Here is a 21,717-nt window from a genome sequence, read left to right on the forward strand (position 1 = left end):
TTTATGTATTATTGATAACAATTGTCTTAATACTATTCTAACATTAATGTTTTATATTTAATTATAAAAATTAAACAATCATTTTATAACATTTTCTTTTTATTCCAAGTAATAACTTCAGAAAGGGCTAATCGAAATTGTATTTATTTATATTATATATTTAACAATAATTTAAAATTTAATGTTTTATGCGACTTAGTTACATGGCATTTTCAACAGCAATGTTTTCGTCAACCCATTCGCCTGGCCAATAACGCAATTTTTCTTTTGCAATTACAGTATCTCTTAAATTACCGAGTCCTTTTAAAGCGTAACGATCATTAGAAAGAATTGAAGTAATTTCATAGGGGCCCTTAAATTTCAGTCTTAATTTATCATTGCGTCTGTGATCCTGACTAATGTAAACTAAATCACCTAAATTATAGATTATATTGTTTCGCCTGACAGAATCAAAACGATCTTTGAATTTTTTTTTTGAAATCTGCTGTAAACGTTGTCTAGCAAGTTCACGATCAGCTTGTACGTCAATGTAAGGATTTAAGCTATTACTGTCGAGAATGTCGTTTAGACGAGCTTGAACAACGGGTATATTTGCTTCTACACCGATCAGTAAGCGCAAAGGAGAAATCCGGTAGATTTTTGGACTGTGGTATTTATAGATTGTTGTACTTTCCATAACCCATTCGGCCAGTCTGACAAATCGTTACATATAGTGCTTAACATGTTAACTACTGTGGCTACATAACGTTCAACCTGTCCATTACTTCTAGGTGTACCAGTAGCTATCATGTGATGTTCTATAGATAATTCTCTAAAAAAGTTTTTAATTTGATTAGAACTAAAATTTGTTCCGCGATCAGTGATAATTATGGGTGGCGTACCAAATATTGTAATCGTTTCTCTTATGATAGGTATTAACTCTTGGGTATTTAAAGTTTTAAGTGGCCTTAACAAACAAAACTTAGTAAAACCGTCAACTATTAATAAAATATATTTGTATCCCTCTCTCGTTGCTGTGAAGGGTCCTCTGCAATCTAAATGTATTGTATGGAATGGAATAGCAGTTTTTTCAATGGGATGGAGAAACCCTTGTTTTGGACCTGAAGGTCCTTTTCTTTCGACACAAATCAAACAATGGGAAATGTATTTTTTAATAAAAGATAACATTTTAGGAAACCAGAAATAATCTTTAATTTTATGCAAAACTTTATCAAAACCTACGTGGCAATTTTCGTCGTGAAATAATTTTAATATATTCAGTCTATAACCCTTCGGTACAAACAATTTCGGTTTTGCATCTGAACTAACTTTATAATGAAGTAGATCATTTTTAATTAAATATTGATTAGCATCCAAATCACCCGATTGTAGTTTTGAGATAAGAGTTTGAGTTTCAGAGTCATTTTGCTGAGCAATTTTAGCCATGATTGTGAAATATCTCTTTCATTAGAAATTTCAATAAGACTAACCTCACGAGCTAGCTTTGGGTCTGGGAGCCCGATCGGGTTGCGGCTAAGGAAATCGACATGACTTATAAATTTTCCCTTTTTATATTTAATTTCAAATTTAAAATCTTGCATTAGGGTCCACCAACGGGCGACCCTCGGTGACAAATCTTTTTTTGTCATGGTGGATTTTATCGCATTACAGTCTGTAACAATTGTAAATTCAATACCTAACAAATAGACTCTAAAGTGCTTTAGGGCATTATAGATTGCTAACGTCTCTAAATCATAGGAGCAATATTTAGATTCTGGAGGAGTTGTTCGTTTACTGTAATAAGCTAGAACTTTATTTTGATTATTAATTTTCTGTAAGAGTATTGCTCCGTATCCTATGGAACTGGCATCGGTATGCAGTTCAGTAGGATACATCGGATCAAAAATAACTAAGAGGGACAGAGAAACAAGATGATCTATTATATAATTTCTAGCCGCATCCTGTTCGGGTCCCCATTCCCATTTTTGATTTGTTTTTGTTAATTTATTAATACAAGCCGTCCGTGAAGCAAAATCGGGGATAAATTTTCGAAAATAACTGGCCAAGCCCATAAATTGGTAAATTAAAAATATACTTGCTTGACATTATTGGGTATACAAGAATTTACTAAAGCACTACCTTTAGATTCACTTGGCCTAACACCTTCACGATATGTGCCTACCTAGGTATTCAATATTGTCAACAAAGGATTTACATTTTTTAATATTTACTGTAAAACCATTAGAATCCAAAGCCAAAATTGTTTGTTCTAAATAATCAAGTCCCTCTCTTCAATATTGTTAAATGGTATTAAAATGTCATCTATATATACTAATACAAATTTTAAATGTCGTAAAGCTTTAGAAATAGCTCTCTGGAACACCGAAGGTCCACCACAAATTCCAAATGGCATTTTGAGAAATTCGCAATGGCCATCCGATGTTACGAAAGCCGTGTACTTAGTCGAATCGTCACTTATGGGTATTTGGTAAAACCCATTTTTCATATCCAAAGATATGAATAACTCGCTCTGACCTAATCTATCAATTTGGTCATCAATGAGAGGGAGGGGGTATCTATCTTTTTCTATTATTCTATTTAAAGCTCTGTAATCGATACACATTCTGTCAGTTCCGTCACTTTTTTTTAACCAAAATCATAGGACTAGCGAAAGCTGAATTACTTTCTTTAATTATCTGTTTATCTAATAAGTCATTAACTATTTCTTTAACCTTCTCTCTCTCAATTGGAGCTAATCTATACGGCCTATAATACACAACTTCATTTTTTTTTAAATTTGTTTTCTAGTTTACCAGTCTTTAACATTTCCAATGGGTTTCAAAACAGATGGATATTTTTGAAAAATATCCTTAATCCTTATCTGTATACTATTATCTAGGTGTTACAATTTCTTATTAAAGTCGTCTGAAAATTCTAATTTTTCTAATGAATTAATTTTAGGTGGATACTTCCGTACTAAACGAGAACCTAATGAATCTGTTATAATCTCAAACATTATTAATAGATACTACTGTTAATTTTGACTGAGGCTGGGTTCTCCTAAAAAATTGACTTCCTTATTATCATCTTTTTTATTACCGTACCGACAAATATTATCTGTATGTCCGGGTTTTCGACAAATAGTACAAAATCTTTTTATTTTTCTGTTTTGCCTATTGCCTAGACATGTCAAGTCCCTCCACCCGCTGCTAGTGGGATAGACTCGCATCAAGCAAAAGACCGACCAGCGGAAACAGATTTTTTTTTTATATCGATTACCTCGACATGCTTGACCCAATCACTCGCTGCCAGTGCGTCGGACAAGCACCAAGTAAACGATCGCCCAGCGATTTTATATCTTTTTTTTTATTTATTAACAATCACAACTTTTGTATACTTCAAAATTTCCTTCCTAATCATATATAGAAATATAAATAGGCAAATATATCATATCTGTTAACAATTAGTTATATGTAATTATTATCATCTAAGGCTATTTTCGACAACTATGTTTTCCAAAGTTCGACCTCCAGAAGGCGCCAGACTCGAAACATTTTAAACGGAACCCCTTAGGGTCTTACCAGCCTTAGGAACAGCCATGCTGCTCCATCGAAATTCTTTTGACGGTTTCTTAACCTTCTGACACCAGCCTTCCGCACTGTTGTCACTGGTTGCTCGATCGTAGACGGAGTGCTGCGTCGTCATCATTACGGTGACGGCCAGATACAGCTCCTCGAATCGCGTTGACGAGACCATTGAAACACAAAAAATAAAAATTAGTAGGTACTTATGTGAATTGCATATCCCACTTCTGATGTTAGATTTTTTTATTCAATTTATAATTAATAATTACAATAAAACCAAACAATTACCTTAATTAAAATATATTTATTCAAGTAGGCTTTTATCGTCATTTAACCAACTATTTTAAAGTAAAACTACCACCGGTTCGGAATGTAGATTCTACCGAGAAGAACCGGCAAGAAACTCAGTAGTTACTCTTTTTCAATGTCCAAAAATACAATCATGTTAGTTAAATACAATTATACCAACTTTGTATATATAATACTAACTTTGTATATTGATAATTGCAAAAGACACAATTCATATATTCATCCATAATTTAACAAGCAATAACAACTATAGGGAAATATTAGTATCATTTTTATACACAAATATTTTAAAATAATAATTTACTAACACTAGCAAAAATAAAAATACATTACGTATCTCGTAGATGTTGACACTTCAGATCGCCACCAAAAGAGACCGGTAAAATACTTACAAGGGTTATTTATACAAAAATTAAGTGTCAAAGTTGTCATATTACGTTTTTTAATTATGTTATTAAAAACTTTTTATCTTAAATAAATACTATACTGAAAAATAATATAATTTTAATAATATTAAGTCACAATAATTAATTATATCGATAATTTTATACAACTATCTATCACACGCGTTCTAACCTCTGGGCCATCTCGGCTCATTGTTTTATTAATTTTATAAAATATGCCTAATTATAAGTGATCGTCACCGCTCATGATACTGTAAGGAATATTAACCATGCATACATTGCTACTGGGCCGACAACCTGGGAAAAAAAGAAATTACGTCCCTTGTGGTGCACTTTCATTGAAAGTTCCCAAGCTGGCCCATACTCCCATGAAATTAAAATCTATCTTTTTTTTACGTTTTGTATTTCTTATAGCATTATACCTAAGTTATTTAAATCATTATTGTATACGGCGTTTACCTATAATTAGCTTATCGTTCAGTAGTTTATAAGCTTGAAACTGTCATAGATGTTATAAGTTGTTCGTAAGCCCGATAGAAGAAAAACGTACCTACTTATTTTTTTAAATATTTGTAATTTTATAGAAAAAATCTTTGTTAAAGTACGTTTTACGCCCTTTCGTTTCTTATAAAATCAATGAAATCGTAAATAATATCCTCAAACTTCGAGAACCCTTTTTACCTCTTTAGGGACGTATTCAATGAAACGAATATTCCTTCATCTTTTAGAATACAACATTTACAAAGTTTAAGAATTAAGGGATCTTCCTTTTGTAAACTTCAATGCCTATTATTTCCATCAGTTGGCGTAGAAATAAAAATAACCTTATTTATTACCAATTTAGGTTTTAAACGTAATTTTACCGAGGATCGCTGGTCCGAAATTAAATTAGTGAGTTTAAGTGGGTTTTTATTCAGTTGTGGTATTAATTATTGATAAATAAAGAAAAAAACCGAGACGAAACTGATTTTGTATCACTTTTGAAACAAATAACGGGAGCAGTCTGGTGAAATCAGCTTCAAGCTCTTTAATCTTAATAGTATTAGTAGTGGCGTAGCTAGGAGGGTCCATAGAAAAAGAATCGGGCCCTCTTCCCTTCTTTCTATCCCTCTTTAACATATATCGCATTATATTGAAAAAAAAAACTTGTGAGTGACGAGTTGGCTGACCCACTCTTTTCAAAGCTTAGGTTTGAGGGCCTCCTGAGCTCCGGGGACAAGTTTAAATGATGACGATGACGTATGATGACGACCTAGTTATTAGTATGCGATATTTTTAATGAGCTACTGTTCTAAAACTTACATTTATATATAATATCAAATCAAATCAAACCAAAATAAACTCTATTCCAGTAGGTTTTAAGAAGCACCTTTGAATCGTCATTTAACAAACTATTTAAAGTAAAGCTATCACCAAATTCAAATTCAAAAATCTTTATTAAATATAGAAATGTTTACACTTGCTTATTGATAGTCAAAAATCTACCACCGTATGTTGCCTCCTGCCTGGAAGTCAACAAGCATTAACTTCACGCTTTTTTATCATATATATAATCTTGTATCGAATAATATGCCTTCTTTACCTTTATGCATTTTTTACAAATGACTTGAATCTATGAAACGGCAAAGTTAAAAATGTCTGCGAAATTTTATAATAGAAACGGATATTTATATAAATAGTATGTTAACAAATAGCAGTTGGGTGCCCGATTTTCTTAACCGCACCGGCGCCATATGCTCCTTCCTAGCTACATCACTGTTACCATCCCTTCCCTCAGAGCCAGCAACATCAGACATAATAACTAATATATAGCGATTAGTCCCAAGAGATGCTATCATCTATGAAGTTGATATTGAGATATTTTATATAAACTTTAGTACAGAAACAGTGGCGTAGGTATCGTAGGGCCAGGTGGTGCAGTGCAGTTAGAGGGCCCCGGAGCTCAGGGGGCCCTCTTACCTAAGCTTTGAATAGAGATGACATATGGATTTAGCCTACTAATGTTCATCTCAATGTATCCTGTATCCTATTTTTATTCCTATCTATAATTTTGAAGTGCAATATAAGTTAAAGAGAGGGTGAGGGCCCATTTCTTTTTCTATGCACCGGGGCCCTTGTCCACCTAGCTACGCCACTGCACAGAAATGTTATTGAACAGTTGAACATACACTGAATGAAAATTTGATGAACGTTTTCTGGAACCCTGTTGTTACAACGTATACATTTCCTACCAAAGAAATACTAAACCTGTATTTAAATAACGGAAATAAACAGTAAACTAAATCTTTTTTGCTAATAGTATAACATCAAAAATAAAAAATCATTTATATTTTTTACGTAGGTACATCACGTTTTTTTTCTCACAGTTGCCCGTGCCTTTTTTCACATTTTTTTTTTATTAATTATGGCGTTATTTTATATTTTTGCTGAACATCAGCAGATCTTCGCTGGACTTCGAGCTTGTCGTCTTCTTGGAAGACGTGGCCCACACTGACATGTTTTTTTTTTTTTCAATTTAAAATTAATATATAAATAATCCATAATAAATATACAGTATATAAAAATACTGTATATGGTAGTTTTTTTTTTTTTTAATGCTAATTACTGCAATCCAGCGAGCCCTGCTCCGTGCCCGATCAGAGAGAGTACAGCCTCGGCGACTCTGATGTCGCGTTTATGTATAGATATCTTGAGGCTGTGCTCTAGGATGGTCTGACGTACATCACGTTACAAAATATTGTAAATATATTTATATAATTTTTCTACCAATGATGGGCCATCACACATACACACACACACACATCAGCCCGCATTCGTCCACTGCTGGACATAGGCCTCCCCAAATGCACGCCACTGTGGTCTTTCTTCGGCAACTCGCATCCAGCTCCTGCCAGCCGTCTTGCGCAAATCGTCACTCCACCGTGCCTGAGGACGTCCTACACTACGTTTGCCGAGACGCGGTCTCCACTCTAGAACACGTTTTCCCCAACGGTTATCGGTTCTACGACAAATATGGCCAGCCCACTGCCACTTCAGCTTACTAATCCGGTGGGCTATGTCGATGACCTTGGTTCTCTGACGCTAACCGACGGTTCGTTCGGGCTCCTAATTACTGGTACGCGGTTTTATTTTAACCGAATTATGTTTTGATGTTTTCGTTTATGTTTCATAATCGAATATTACTAGGGGTGGTTCGGTCACAAAACTGTATTATGTAACCTTAACTTTTATTGTTTTATTACATTAGCAGCCTGTAAATTTCCCACTGCTGGGTTAAGGCCTCCTCTCCCTTTGAGGAGAAGGTTTGGAGCACATTGCAACACGCTGTTCTAAGGCGGTTTGGTGAAATACACATATGGTAGAATTTCGTCGAAATACACATGCAGCTTTCCTCACGATGTTTTACTTCACCGCCGAGCACGAGACGAATTATAAACACAAATTAAGCACATGAAATTCAGTGGTGCTTGCCTGGATTTGAACCCGAAATCATCGGTTAAGATGCACGCGTTCTAACCTCTAGGCCATCTCGGCTCATTTTATTAATTTGATAAAATATGCCTAATTGTAAGTGATCGTCACCGCTCATGATACTGTAAGGAATATTAACCATGCATACATTGCTACTGGGCCGACAACCTGGGAAAAAAAGAAATTACGTCCCTTGTGGTGCACTTTCATTGAAAGTTCCCAAGCTGGCCCATACTCCCATGAAATTAAAATCTATCTTTTTTTACGTTTTGTATTTCTTATAGCATTATACCTAAGTTATTTAAATCATTATTGTATACGGCGTTTACCTATAATTAGCTTATCGTTCAGTAGTTTATAAGCTTGAAACTGTCATAGATGTTATAAGTTGTTCGTAAACCCGATAGAAGAAAAACGTACCTACTTATTTTTTTAAATATTTGTAATTTTATAGAAAAAATCTTTGTTAAAGTACGTTTTACGCCCTTTCGTTTCTTATAAAATCAATGAAATCGTAAATAATATCCTCAAACTTCGAGAACCCTTTTTACCTCTTTAGGGACGTATTCAATGAAACGAATATTCCTTCATCTTTTAGAATACAACATTTACAAAGTTTAAGAATTAAGGGATCTTCCTTTTGTAAACTTCAATGCTTATTATTTCCATCAGTTGGCGTAGAAATAAAAATAACCTTATTTATTACCAATTTAGGTTTTAAACGTAATTTTACCGAGGATCGCTGGTCCGAAATTAAATTAGTGAGTTTAAGTGGGTTTTTATTCAGTTGTGGTATTAATTATTGATAAATAAAGAAAAAAACCGAGACGAAACTGATTTTGTATCACTTTTGAAACAAATAACGGGAGCAGTCTGGTGAAATCAGCTTCAAGCTCTTTAATCTTAATAGTATTAGTAGTGGCGTAGCTAGGAGGGTCCATAGAAAAAGAATCGGGCCCTCTTCCCTTCTTTCTATCCCTCTTTAACATATATCGCATTATATTGAAAAAAAAAACTTGTGAGTGACGAGTTGGCTGACCCACTCTTTTCAAAGCTTAGGTTTGAGGGCCTCCTGAGCTCCGGGGACAAGTTTAAATGATGACGATGACGTATGATGACGACCTAGTTATTAGTATGCGATATTTTTAATGAGCTACTGTTCTAAAACTTACATTTATATATAATATCAAATCAAATCAAACCAAAATAAACTCTATTCCAGTAGGTTTTAAGAAGCACCTTTGAATCGTCATTTAACAAACTATTTAAAGTAAAGCTATCACCAAATTCAAATTCAAAAATCTTTATTAAATATAGAAATGTTTACACTTGCTTATTGATAGTCAAAAATCTACCACCGTATGTTGCCTCCTGCCTGGAAGTCAACAAGCATTAACTTCACGCTTTTTTATCATATATATAATCTTGTATCGAATAATATGCCTTCTTTACCTTTATGCATTTTTTACAAATGACTTGAATCTATGAAACGGCAAAGTTAAAAATGTCTGCGAAATTTTATAATAGAAACGGATATTTATATAAATAGTATGTTAACAAATAGCAGTTGGGTGCCCGATTTTCTTAACCGCACCGGCGCCATATGCTCCTTCCTAGCTACATCACTGTTACCATCCCTTCCCTCAGAGCCAGCAACATCAGACATAATAACTAATATATAGCGATTAGTCCCAAGAGATGCTATCATCTATGAAGTTGATATTGAGATATTTTATATAAACTTTAGTACAGAAACAGTGGCGTAGGTATCGTAGGGCCAGGTGGTGCAGTGCAGTTAGAGGGCCCCGGAGCTCAGGGGGCCCTCTTACCTAAGCTTTGAATAGAGATGACATATGGATTTAGCCTACTAATGTTCATCTCAATGTATCCTGTATCCTATTTTTATTCCTATCTATAATTTTGAAGTGCAATATAAGTTAAAGAGAGGGTGAGGGCCCATTTCTTTTTCTATGCACCGGGGCCCTTGTCCACCTAGCTACGCCACTGCACAGAAATGTTATTGAACAGTTGAACATACACTGAATGAAAATTTGATGAACGTTTTCTGGAACCCTGTTGTTACAACGTATACATTTCCTACCAAAGAAATACTAAACCTGTATTTAAATAACGGAAATAAACAGTAAACTAAATCTTTTTTGCTAATAGTATAACATCAAAAATAAAAAATCATTTATATTTTTTACGTAGGTACATCACGTTTTTTTTCTCACAGTTGCCCGTGCCTTTTTTCACATTTTTTTTTTATTAATTATGGCGTTATTTTATATTTTTGCTGAACATCAGCAGATCTTCGCTGGACTTCGAGCTTGTCGTCTTCTTGGAAGACGTGGCCCACACTGACATGTTTTTTTTTTTTTCAATTTAAAATTAATATATAAATAATCCATAATAAATATACAGTATATAAAAATACTTTATATGGTAGTTTTTTTTTTTTTTAATGCTAATTACTGCAATCCAGCGAGCCCTGCTCCGTGCCCGATCAGAGAGAGTACAGCCTCGGCGACTCTGATGTCGCGTTTATGTATAGATATCTTGAGGCTGTGCTCTAGGATGGTCTGACGTACATCACGTTACAAAATATTGTAAATATATTTATATAATTTTTCTACCAATGATGGGCCATCACACATACACACACACACACATCAGCCCGCATTCGTCCACTGCTGGACATAGGCCTCCCCAAATGCACGCCACTGTGGTCTTTCTTCGGCAACTCGCATCCAGCTCCTGCCAGCCGTCTTGCGCAAATCGTCACTCCACCGTGCCTGAGGACGTCCTACACTACGTTTGCCGAGACGCGGTCTCCACTCTAGAACACGTTTTCCCCAACGGTTATCGGTTCTACGACAAATATGGCCAGCCCACTGCCACTTCAGCTTACTAATCCGGTGGGCTATGTCGATGACCTTGGTTCTCTGACGGATCACCTCATTTCTGATGCGATCCCTCAGAGATACTCCAAGCATAGCCCTTTCCATAGCACGCTGAGCGACTTTAACCCGGTGGACCAGCTTTGTCGTGAGTGTCCACGTTTCGGCTCCGTATGTCATGACGGGTAGGACGCACTGGTTGAAGACTTTCGTCTTAAGGCACTGTGGGATCGACGATGTGAAGATTCGTCGTAACTTCCCAAACGCTGCCCAACCTAGCTGAATTCTTCTATTCAACTCATCCTCAAAGTTGTTTCTACCTAATCGCAATGTCTGCCCGAGGTAGACATATTTTTGAACAACTTCGAGGACGGTACCGTGTATCGCAATCGGTTCCGGTAGAACATGTTCATTGAACATGACCTTGGTTTTATCCAAGTTCATCCGTAGGCCGATGCGCATAGAAGAATCAGCCAGCTCATTCAGCATCTGTTGTAGGTCCTGCAGCGTTTCTGCCATGATTACGATGTCGTCTGCGAATCTCAAGTGAGAGATGTACTCGCCATTGATGTTGATGCCACGCCCTTTCCAGTTCAGCGTCTTGAACATGTCCTCCATTGCATTAGTGAACAATTTGGGGGAAATAACGTCCCCTTGTCTCACTCCTCGATGCAATGGTATAGGATTCGTTTGCCGACTCTGTACTTGGACGGACATGGTGGCGGCCTTGTAGAGACATCTCATCACTTGGATGTATCGCCAATCAACTTGGCAACGCTGCAGGGACTCCAGAACAGCCCAGATTTCAACCGAGTCAAAGGCCTTCTCATAGTCCACGAATGCAAGACACAGGGGCCGATTATACTCATGGGACTTCTGTATAATCTGCCGCACTGTATGGATGTGGTCTATGGTGCCGTATCCGCTCCGAAATCCGGCCTGTTCCGGGGGTTGGAATTCGTCGAATCTTCGTGCAAGACGGTTCGTGATGGGCCATCATTGGTAGAAAAATTGAAATGTTATAAATAATATTAACTTATCTATAACGGCTGCATTACACCAATTAAAAATGCCGTAAGACATTATATTAGGGCAATAACTAGCTATTTTACACCAGGTGAGCCGTGTCCTCATCTTTTTCTTACCGTAATTGAAAGCCGATCACTCACGTATTTAACAATACGAGCCCTCCAAAGTATTTATAATCTAAAGTTATACTAAGGTTCTTTGTCGTGTCAATGTCTAAATAATAAAATTGTTTTTACACGTCTTCCATTTAAAGTAGTGTATTGGATATATTACTCCGTTTTCAAAAGTAAGCCATTGGTACTAAGCACATGTACTTTGTCAGAGAGAGAGAAAACTGTTCACACTGTCATATGTCGTATTTATTAATTAAATAAGTCATCAACAAAGACTACAATCTCTTGTGAATAACCATAAATGATGCAAGTCATTAACAAAGTAAGTGGACCTAGAATAGATCCCTGAGGTAGCCCTACATTTAATTGAACCTCAAGCGATCTATTGCCATTTACATCAATCCTCTCAATTTGTTTTCACAGATATATCAGTATATTGAAAGAAATACTTTTTTGATGCTGTAATAGAGTAATTTTGTGATCGGTGTTTACTGTAACACATAATCGAAGGCTTTAGATAAGACACCAAATAATCCTAAAGCATATTTCGACTCCCGCAAGCTACAAAACATTAATTATAATATATTTTAACATTTTACCTCATTACATGACTTTAGTCCGACCTAGGTCCAAGCCATTTTTAATCAAGTATAAATAAAACCCATTTTTGTTTTTGATAATTTAATATCTAACATAAACAATAAATGTATTCAAAAAGATGAAATAACATTCGGAAAGCGTTCAGATTAAGATACATACAAAAATACTATTATAAATGCAACAGTCAAGGAATGTCCATTTGATGCAACCGAAGGACACTTTCGCTCAGAACAGAGAATCCTGTGAAAATGGTATACAATGATACAATATATAAAAGATAGTTACTTTCCTCGCATATTTCATTTTCCACATTAAAAAACTTATGATCTTCTTCTTCTTCTTCTTCCTCTTCATCATCATCACCATAACCACCAACACCATCATCAACTTCAATACCACCATCATCACCATCCACATAACGTATCCATTTTAAGTTTTTTAAAACATTCCATACCAATATATTTATTATTGTCAATAATAAGTATTTATTTAAAATTAAAGATGGTAAAAGCCGAGGATATTCTATGTATTAAATTACAAAGCGATAATGCTAGATACCATTTCTTATTAACTCTCTATTCTAAGTAATACTTAATCAACTAAGTCATATTCTATGAATATTTTTCCCGCCTAAATGATACATTTTGGTCACAGATAATATTGCGAAAAGTTAAATAGCATTGCACTTCGATTAATAATAAAGTGTTTTAAAAATAAAACAAAAATATAAATTTTAAACAAGTCCTCATAAGTTAATACTTATTAAGTTTTTATACAATCATTAAATCTTATAATAGACCTACATTAACGTTTGATTTGATTTTGTGTCATTAAGATTATTAATATGCAAGATTATTACTTGTGCGCTGTTTTATGCAGCATCTGAAATTAAAACAATATTATGTCAGAATTGTTCTCTTCAATAGTAACTATCACCTTAGAAGACACCCCCCCCTCTCACAAACCACGTGATCACTCTCAAATCTTAGACTAGAATTCATTCAAACATTAATGAACTCAACTCACATCTATTCCTTCTTCTCGTCTTTGATCTCCTTGGGATTGTTCTTCCAGATGTAGTAAGTGATGGAGCTTGCATATGCAAGCCACGCGAGGTAAGGTAGCATGAGCAATCCAGCGGTTTTGTTGACGCGAGCGAAGCTTGCTGCTGTAGCGACGGCCGCACCACTCAACACGGATATCTCGATGAACGCCTGTTATAACAACAAATACAAAATAATAGAACAAGATACAAAAAACACACAGCAGTACTCAGTATTGTTGTGTTCCGGTTTGAAGGGTGAGTGAGCCAGTGTAACTACAGGCACAAGAGACGTAACATCTTAGTTCGCAAAGGTTGATGGCGCATTGGTGATGTAAAAAAAAAAGATAAACTTAACAAGACCGCTTAGTTTCCATGTGCTGAATTTTTGTTTACAGATCTACTCGTCCAATCAAATTCTGCAATATAAAAAAACAAACTACTAACCTAGCAACAGAAAACTAACTGTATTTTGTTTATGGACAAATGAATCTACAGACACGCTTATAAGTTAATAACTATGTTTTTCCATTTTTATCCTTTTTTTTATAGGTAGGCAGACTGATAAATAAACCACATGATGGTTATTGGTCAACATCACCCATAGAATTTTTACAGTGTCAACACTGTAAAAACGATTAATCGTCCCTTAAAACACTAATGTGACCCCAATCTTGGGAACTAAGATGTTATGTCCCTTGTGCCTGTAGTAACAATGACTGTCTCACCCTTCAAACCAGAAGACATCTGGTGTTTGGTGTTTGCAAATGTGATGAGGGCCCTAAATTGTTATGCATATTATTTATGTCTTAAGTGTTTCTGTAAGTTGGAACATTTCTGCATAAAATGGTTCAATTAATCTCTTACACATAAATTATAATGCACTTAAAGACCAAACATTATAATAGTGAAAAATCTTACCAATTTAAAATCTTTAAGACCAAAGAAGATAGGGGTCCATCCCCAATTAAGGAGAAGTTGTCCTCCATACAAGGACAAGGGTAAAACTGCGTCATCTGTGAAAAAATGTAAATTAATAAAGAAAATAATTTATTGTTATAAATAAATCAACAATAACAACAGCCGATTTAAAGAAAAAGACATAACCACTACAACAGAAAAAAAACTGGACCTACCACCAGTTTATGAACAAAGTTATAACTAATCCGACTAAATCATTGGTTATGGATAACATCATCAGGTGCCACTGACCAATTCTAATTGAAGAATTTCTTTGAGTTTGATCAGCATTTAAAAATCTGGCATTTAGAGTAACAAAATTCCAGACTACTTGTATGGTTTTAAGACTTCTTTTTCAACTGCCTCAAGGATAAACAGCTTATTTTACTTAAAAAAATCCTACCTTTAAATCCTCCACATTCCTCATAAACCAAGTATGAAGCATAACCCATTCCACTGTAAAGCACCGTCCAAGCTGGTCCAAATACCCATTTTGGTGGGTTCCATGATGGTTTTTTCAATGTGTCATACCAAGCCTTTTCGCTTTCCTTACGAATCTGACCCGCAAAGTAAATACCATTGGCCCAGCCACCTGCATTGGGGAGGATGATGGAACCGAGAGCCGCCCAATTAGCCATTGTGATGTCACTGTAAAATAAAATATTATATGTATATAATATTAAATCAAATCCTTTTATAAATAAACTGATATGTATATCGTTATTGTCCTTTTCTATATATTGTGATTAGGCCACTGCCATCACACAAACATTTCTCACAAACTCATTCAATCTATACTCATATACAATCCATAAACATATTGACGCTTTAAAGACAATTTTTAGTAAACATAATTGAATAAAATAGTACACGAAAATAACATGAAGTATAAATATTTGTAGAAAATAATTCTAAATTTCCATAAGTACAACCAGATCCAATGAAAAGAATTTTGTTTTTGTCAAATTTAATGTTAGTATACAATTATTTGGAGATTAAAACCTAAAGCAATTGTTTCATTCCCATGGTTCCATTCCCAACAAACTCTCATACACATAGTTGCAGTTTGTCAAAAATCTATAATAATTTAAAAAAAAAAAATTAATATAAACTCTTAAAAGCATTTTAATATCAGATGGTCTGAACAGTGATATCGTAGAATTAAATTAATTGTAAAGCTAATAGCATTCAAGAACATATGTTCTACCGAGAAAGAATCGGCAAGTAACTCTATAATTTCTGTTTATCTCCAATTAAATCGTAATCAACTAAATACAATTACATTTATCAAGTGTTATCTATGCAGTTGAGTTAATTACACTTGGTAATACATATTGAAGTTTAAAACATTGCAATTACTCACTATGTTATAAGTAAATACTATATCATAACCAATGAATAAAATTTCGAGCTCAGCATACACCACTGAATTTTCATATGCTTAATTACTGTTTATAATAAAAAATTAATTACTGGAAAAATTTTGTGAGGAAAACTGCATGTCTAATTTAAGTGAAATTCTGCCACATGTAGCCACCTGCAGGTTGCATTTAAGGGAGATGAAGTGTCCTACTCCCCAAAGGGACATGAAGTCTCAGCCTAGCAGTGGGACATTTAGAAATTATTACTTTACTTTACTTTTATAAATATTAAATCAAACAAAATTTGTAGAAAAATTTATGTAAAATTTGTATTTTATCTTAGAGGTGTTTACAAGATTATTTTAAATGTAACAGCCACCAATCAGACATTCTGATTTACCTGATTACACCAAAAAGGACCAACCAGAAACTCAGTAGTTTTCAGCTCTTTTTCACAAATTAATATACAAAGGTATGTAAATTAATACAAGTAAGTTTATATACAGTGCTTGAAAATCCAAAGATACTAACATCTATATAATCTTGTACCGAGAAATATACCTAATTTATTGATGTTTATTGAATATAAGATTTAAATGACAGTTTATAGGAGAATTTTATACTATTTTCCAGACTACCCAAGTAACTTATCAACATATCCTATTCATACCAGTTCCATATAAAATGCTAGATGATATTCTAGACATAACTATAAAGTATTGGCTATATTTATCAATCTTAAATTTCCATGTTACATAATAATAAAATGGCTTATCACAGGTTATCATAATAATATGATCAATTACATGTCCGATAGCTGTTGATATCTCTAGAATAAAATTGAATTTGGAATTATTAATTTATGTATAAATTTTAACTTTCAAAAATGTTTTTTTTTTTAAACATATTACAGAAATAGTTGTGTTACTGGTGAAAATTTTTTTTTTTTATTTATCATTTGAATTGTGCTGATATTTGTTTTTATAAATTTCATGGGTTGGAAAATATAATTTTAAATTAGCTATTTATACATCTAATCCGGCTCTTATATACATTAATATATATCAACCTCTTTTTTGTAGTTTTGCTCATCAAGGTGAGAAAAACAACATAAAAGATAATCATTTTAAAAGTTTACAAATAAATATAAGAAATCTATAAAAAATACTTCAAAAGCAATTGCTTCGCTTAATTTTATAACTATTTGAATATTTCGAAAATACTACCTTGTGAATTTAAAGTATTCCTGCACACTTTCCATTTTGTCTTAAGGTGAATAAAACTCGACACATACTAATTTCTTATTCGCCCAATTAATCTTATCTAAATAGTCAGTAGATAATTAAATTCAAATTCCTTATTTCCGATGGTAATAATGAGCAAATGTGTTTTAAACAATTTTAGATAACTACTTACCAAAAATTATAACGTAAAGGACACTTAACAAATTAACATTGATGATGTAATTCTATCTACACTTATAAAATTATAATACAAAACAGTATTTGTCGAGTAGAATAATAATCACCTATTCGTTGAATTGTAAAATATATTATTACCTAGTATTAACCCAGCAATGAAGCTAAGTTGCTTGAGAATAAACGAGAAATCTTTTATGTACTTACATGTAACTTTTTACTAAATATCCCACGAACAGAAAACAGAATGAAGACTATGACTGTAAAAAAATCTTGTGAAAATAGGAAAACTTACGGTGAAATCACCGGTGTGAATATAACTGTATTAAATTAAAAAGTAGGGAGTTCTAGACAATATCGTCTTTAACATTGACTCCTCTACTTATCTGTATTATATTTGGGACATCGTGACTTAAACATTCCGAATAACGCAGAAATAAATTTTAAATTACGTGATCTTATCAATTCCTTAAACAGTTTCTTTAAAATACATCAGAACCTTGTGAACACGATTAAAATTACACAATATTGAAGGATTTTTTATGTTTTCAATGTTATTTAAATATTAATGTTCCATAATCCAATTTGAATTGATTTCATGAGAATAAAAGAAAAAAATAAAATAAACTACCTACATCAAGTTTAGATATTTGAATGATTGCTTAAAAGGTTTGTAATATTTATAAATAAATATTTTATTTCTATCGTCCCTTCGAGTAACGTCTTCAATTATATTGCGAACTTATGTATATGTATGTGTGTGTGTGTGTGTGTGTGTGTGTGTGTCTGTGTGTGTGTGTGTCTGTGTATGTGTATGTGTATATGTATATGTATGTATATGTATACATATTATTCTTTTTCTTTTAATGTTTGATTTTATTTTTATAAACCATAATTCTTATAATATATTTTTGTTAGACGAAACTGCGTAAAATGTCTTGAAATCAATGAATAAAAAATAATATTTGATCATTTTAGACTAAAGTGAATAGCTGGGAATATTCGAAACATTTTGTATAACAGCAACACGTAGAACTGTCATTTTATTGTTCAAAGTCAACTTGCTATTTAATATTTACTAACAAACAAAACAAACATGAATTTTTGTATCGGCTATCGGCAGTTGATAACCTGCTTTTATTTACAAAAGTGATATCATTATTTGATATTTGGTCATTAGTATTGTTTGATCTAATCTTTAAGAACCACGTCGTAACTTAACCTAAACTTTTATTATATTTCGATAAGGTAAGTTTTTATTTATTTTTATCTAACGAGTACATAAGTACAGTTACTCTTTTTTCAATGTTACTTTACACCAAATTCTTTAGGAATTATTATTTTAGAGGTTTTACTAGACGTTAAACTGATATCGGTTTAACGTCTAGTAAAACCTGTAAACATTAAATGGCGGGTCTTCTTCTGTAATCTAATATCCCAATTGGGGTTAATTCAAATCTTTTTTAACTTTAAATGTAATTAATAGTAATTTTTGTTAACTGGCATCAAGTTAGTGCTTGTTAAAGATAGTTGAAGTTGAAGGTAGTTTTCTAGTTACAGTAGCTGACCATTCAAATAAATAAAATCTGTGTGTATTGACTAAAGAAACACAAATTATTGCTAATTAGTAGTTTATTCGTTTTAGATGGCTTCATAGCTTTACAATTACATAAATAAAAATATACTTTTTTGATACCAAAATTATGAGGTGACATGCAATAATAGTAATAGGCCCCTGGGGTAAGGGTAAAATTCGTCCAAAGCGACCCCTCCCACTTCCCCCTTGGAGTGGAATTTTCCAAAAGTACTAACTGACTAAAATCTACTTCGCCAAACTATGCTGCCAAATTTAAAATCAATCAGACTATGAGTCAGTGGCAGGATGGTTTGCTTTTATATACATATATAAATTTTTATTCTAATTGATTTATTCTGACGTTATAATGGTGATGAAAGTAGTAGTCTTTATATTAAGAACAAATGAACATAGTTATAAATAATGGATTCAGCCACAAAAACTTACTTATGAGGAAATTTGCATTTCAGTAAAAATGAATATACCAAAATAACAAGATCATAAATTTTAGAAAAATAATTTATTTAATGCTTTGGATTTTTGCTGTATATTAAAGTTGATGATGATGTATTCAAATTATTTATGAAAATTGCTCAAAATGAGGTTTTCTTAGACTGTTTTTTTTTTACAAATTCAAAGTTTCTCTTTTCAGTTAAATCAAGATGATAAACTGGAATGCAATTGGTGCCATGATCCTGCCTAATATTGGTGGGTGGGCTGGAGCTATAACCATGACCGGTGAAGTTCGTTCAGCCAATGGAACAGCCTGGTACGAATCAATTAACAAGCCCAGCTGGAATCCACCAAACTGGGTGTTTGGCCCTGCCTGGACAGCTCTGTATACTGGAATGGGATATGCCTCCTATATGGTTTACGAGGACTGTGGAGGATTTACAGGTTTGCTTTTCTTTATAATAATAAATTTAATTTATAATTAAAAATTAACTCTATATTTATTCAAAATTATAAACTGTAATTGTGGTATATCCCTCACAGTTTGATTCTCCTCATTTATGACTGGATAAACCAGCAATGAGCCGAGATGGCTCAGTGGTTCGAACGCGTGCATCTTAACCGATGATTTCGGGTTCAAATCCAGGCAGGCACCAATGAAACTTCATGTGCTTAATTTGTGTTTATAATTCATCTCGTGCTCGGCGGTGAAGGAAAACATCGTGAGGAAACCTGCATGTGTCTAATTTCAACGAAATTCTGCCACAGGTGTAATCCGCCAACCCGCATTGGCACAGTGTGGTGGAATATGCTCCAAACCTTCTCCTCAAAAGGGAGAGGAGGCCTTTATCCCAGCAGTGGGACATTTACGGGCTGTTAATGCTAAAAAAAAAACCAGCAATATACATTACTGTTCCTGATTGTAGCATGATGACTCTTGCAAAAATAGACAAACTTTTTTTATTTGTTTGAATTATTTGAATCTACTTTTTTTAATAACAGATGATGCATTAATACCCTTGGCATTGTATGGTGGTCATTTGTTAATAAATTGGACATGGACACCAGTCTTCTTCAAGTTTCATCAGATTGGTTTGGTAAGTATGACTTTTATTATCTATATAGGTTTAATAAAACTACTTTTGTTAGCCACAGTGGCATTTTACTAAATAGGCTAACTAAGTTTTAACCTATGAAAAATTGTCATAAAAAATGTTTACATACATTTTAAACTCGTTATTTTATTTTATTTTTTTATGTAAGCTTTTGGTAAACAACAAAATCGTGGTCGATCTTAACTTTAAAGAAATATATACAAGTTTATGAACCTATATATTATCTCAATTGAATTTTATAAGCATGTCTCTAACTTTTTTGTTTCAGGCTTTAATTCACATGTTCGTATTGGATGCCGCTGCAACTGCTTGTACACTGAGCTTCTTCAGGATTAACAAGAAAACACTATTTTTCATGGCCCCCTATTTGTGTTGGCTTACATTTGCCACCTGCCTTAATTATTCCATCTGGCAACTTAACAAAGACGACAGCAGAAACAAATAGATGTTGAATATATTCTTTACATGATAACTAATGGGTGGAATTTGGAAAATCGGGACTTTCTATACAATTATAAATAAACTTCAATAGTTTCCGTACAAAGTTAAATAATATTATGGTGATTGTTAATAAAATATTGATATGAACTTTGAACTTGAAAGGGGTTCAATAGATTAAGTATAAAAATATTTCTTATAGTATTGTTATCACAAAATGTGTAGGTTTGTTATTTTTATAAGAGTCTACCATTCACTGTTTACGAGTATATCGATGTTGCTACGTTTTTGTATTGATTTATATAAATAAATAATTTAAAAAACATGTTTCAATGTAATTTATAAAAGCCCTATTTTTTTTAATCTTTGCTATTTTAAATTTACTATGGAGTGCAGATTTATCGACGTAACAAAATACAGATTACAAAAAAATACAAGCAGTGGCATGAAATATTGTGCAATTATAAATAATTAAAGCTTATCGATTAATAATTTTCATAGGATTTCCGACCCACTTAAATACGTTGTTATAAAAATTGAATACAATTATAAACGTCCGCAGGAAGTTAAAATAAATATTCTTCGTATTCAGCCCGACAACATTATCTTATTTGTTTGTGGTGTGTTAAATGAACTATAAAAAGTAACTACTGAGTTTCTTGTCGGTTCTTCTCGGTAGAATCTGCATTCCGAACCGGTGGTAGCTTCCCTTAATATAGTTTGTTAAATGACGATTCAAAAGTTCTTGTAAAAATCTTCTTGAATAAAGTATATTTTGATTTTGGTTTATTTACTAAAGATGAAGATTGAATGCATGCAGAGCATCCTAAAATTAAAATTTCATGACCTCTTTTTACCTCTTTCTTGGTTCGCATTTAAAATACGAAACAAAGATTTTCTCTCTTGTAATAACTATAAAAGTATTGTTACACGATAGGTATGTACATAAAAATTGTCTCAAGTTT

At 33.3% G+C, this 21,717-nt stretch overlaps 2 protein-coding genes across 3 annotated transcripts; one reads left to right on the forward strand and one right to left on the reverse strand.

Moving 5' to 3' along the window:
* Window positions 1-12,474: 12,474 nt before the first annotated feature.
* On the reverse strand, window positions 12,475-17,524 carry LOC125073035 (translocator protein). Of its 2 annotated transcripts, none has more exons than XM_047683714.1 (5): window positions 17,378-17,524; window positions 14,795-15,039; window positions 14,353-14,447; window positions 13,416-13,603; window positions 12,475-13,271 (listed from the first exon to the last, which is right to left on the reverse strand). In XM_047683714.1, exons 2-4 carry the CDS (start codon window positions 15,027-15,029, stop codon window positions 13,418-13,420), a joined length of 516 nt encoding a protein of 171 aa, XP_047539670.1. In that variant the 5' UTR covers window positions 15,030-15,039; window positions 17,378-17,524; the 3' UTR covers window positions 12,475-13,271; window positions 13,416-13,417. The 2 variants fall into 2 exon arrangements, with proteins under 2 accessions (XP_047539670.1, XP_047539669.1); XM_047683713.1 differs by lacking the exon at window positions 17,378-17,524 and adding an exon at window positions 16,979-17,028.
* A 693-nt stretch (window positions 17,525-18,217) lies between these two features.
* Window positions 18,218-21,048, forward strand: LOC125073088 (translocator protein-like). Its single transcript, XM_047683781.1, has 4 exons — window positions 18,218-18,418; window positions 19,399-19,643; window positions 20,202-20,296; window positions 20,583-21,048. The coding sequence occupies exons 2-4, from the start codon at window positions 19,409-19,411 to the stop codon at window positions 20,757-20,759; spliced, it is 507 nt and encodes a 168-aa protein (XP_047539737.1). The 5' UTR covers window positions 18,218-18,418; window positions 19,399-19,408; the 3' UTR covers window positions 20,760-21,048.
* Window positions 21,049-21,717: the final 669 nt, after the last annotated feature.

The sequence above is a fragment of the Vanessa atalanta genome, chromosome 23 (genome assembly GCF_905147765.1).
Source record: "Vanessa atalanta chromosome 23, ilVanAtal1.2, whole genome shotgun sequence".
Taxonomy (NCBI): domain Eukaryota; kingdom Metazoa; phylum Arthropoda; class Insecta; order Lepidoptera; family Nymphalidae; genus Vanessa; species Vanessa atalanta.

What these genes read in the sequence shown, in the direction of transcription:
- LOC125073035 (XM_047683713.1), bottom strand. Translation starts at nt 17,013, where the DNA reads ATGGAAAGTGTGCAGGAATACTTTAAATTCACAAG. An exon ending in GGAATGTGGAGGATTTAAAG is followed by an intron (nt 14,448 to 14,794) that starts GTAGGATTTTTT and finishes ATTTTTTCACAG; the next exon opens with ATGACGCAGTTTTACCCTTG. An exon ending in GTCTTAAAGATTTTAAATTG is followed by an intron (nt 13,604 to 14,352) that starts GTAAGATTTTTC and finishes TTGTTATAACAG; the next exon opens with GCGTTCATCGAGATATCCGT.
- LOC125073088 (XM_047683781.1), top strand. Translation starts at nt 19,409, where the DNA reads ATGATAAACTGGAATGCAATTGGTGCCATGATCCTGCCTAATATTGGT. An exon ending in GGACTGTGGAGGATTTACAG is followed by an intron (nt 19,644 to 20,201) that starts GTTTGCTTTTCT and finishes TTTTAATAACAG; the next exon opens with ATGATGCATTAATACCCTTG. An exon ending in AGTTTCATCAGATTGGTTTG is followed by an intron (nt 20,297 to 20,582) that starts GTAAGTATGACT and finishes TTTTTGTTTCAG; the next exon opens with GCTTTAATTCACATGTTCGT.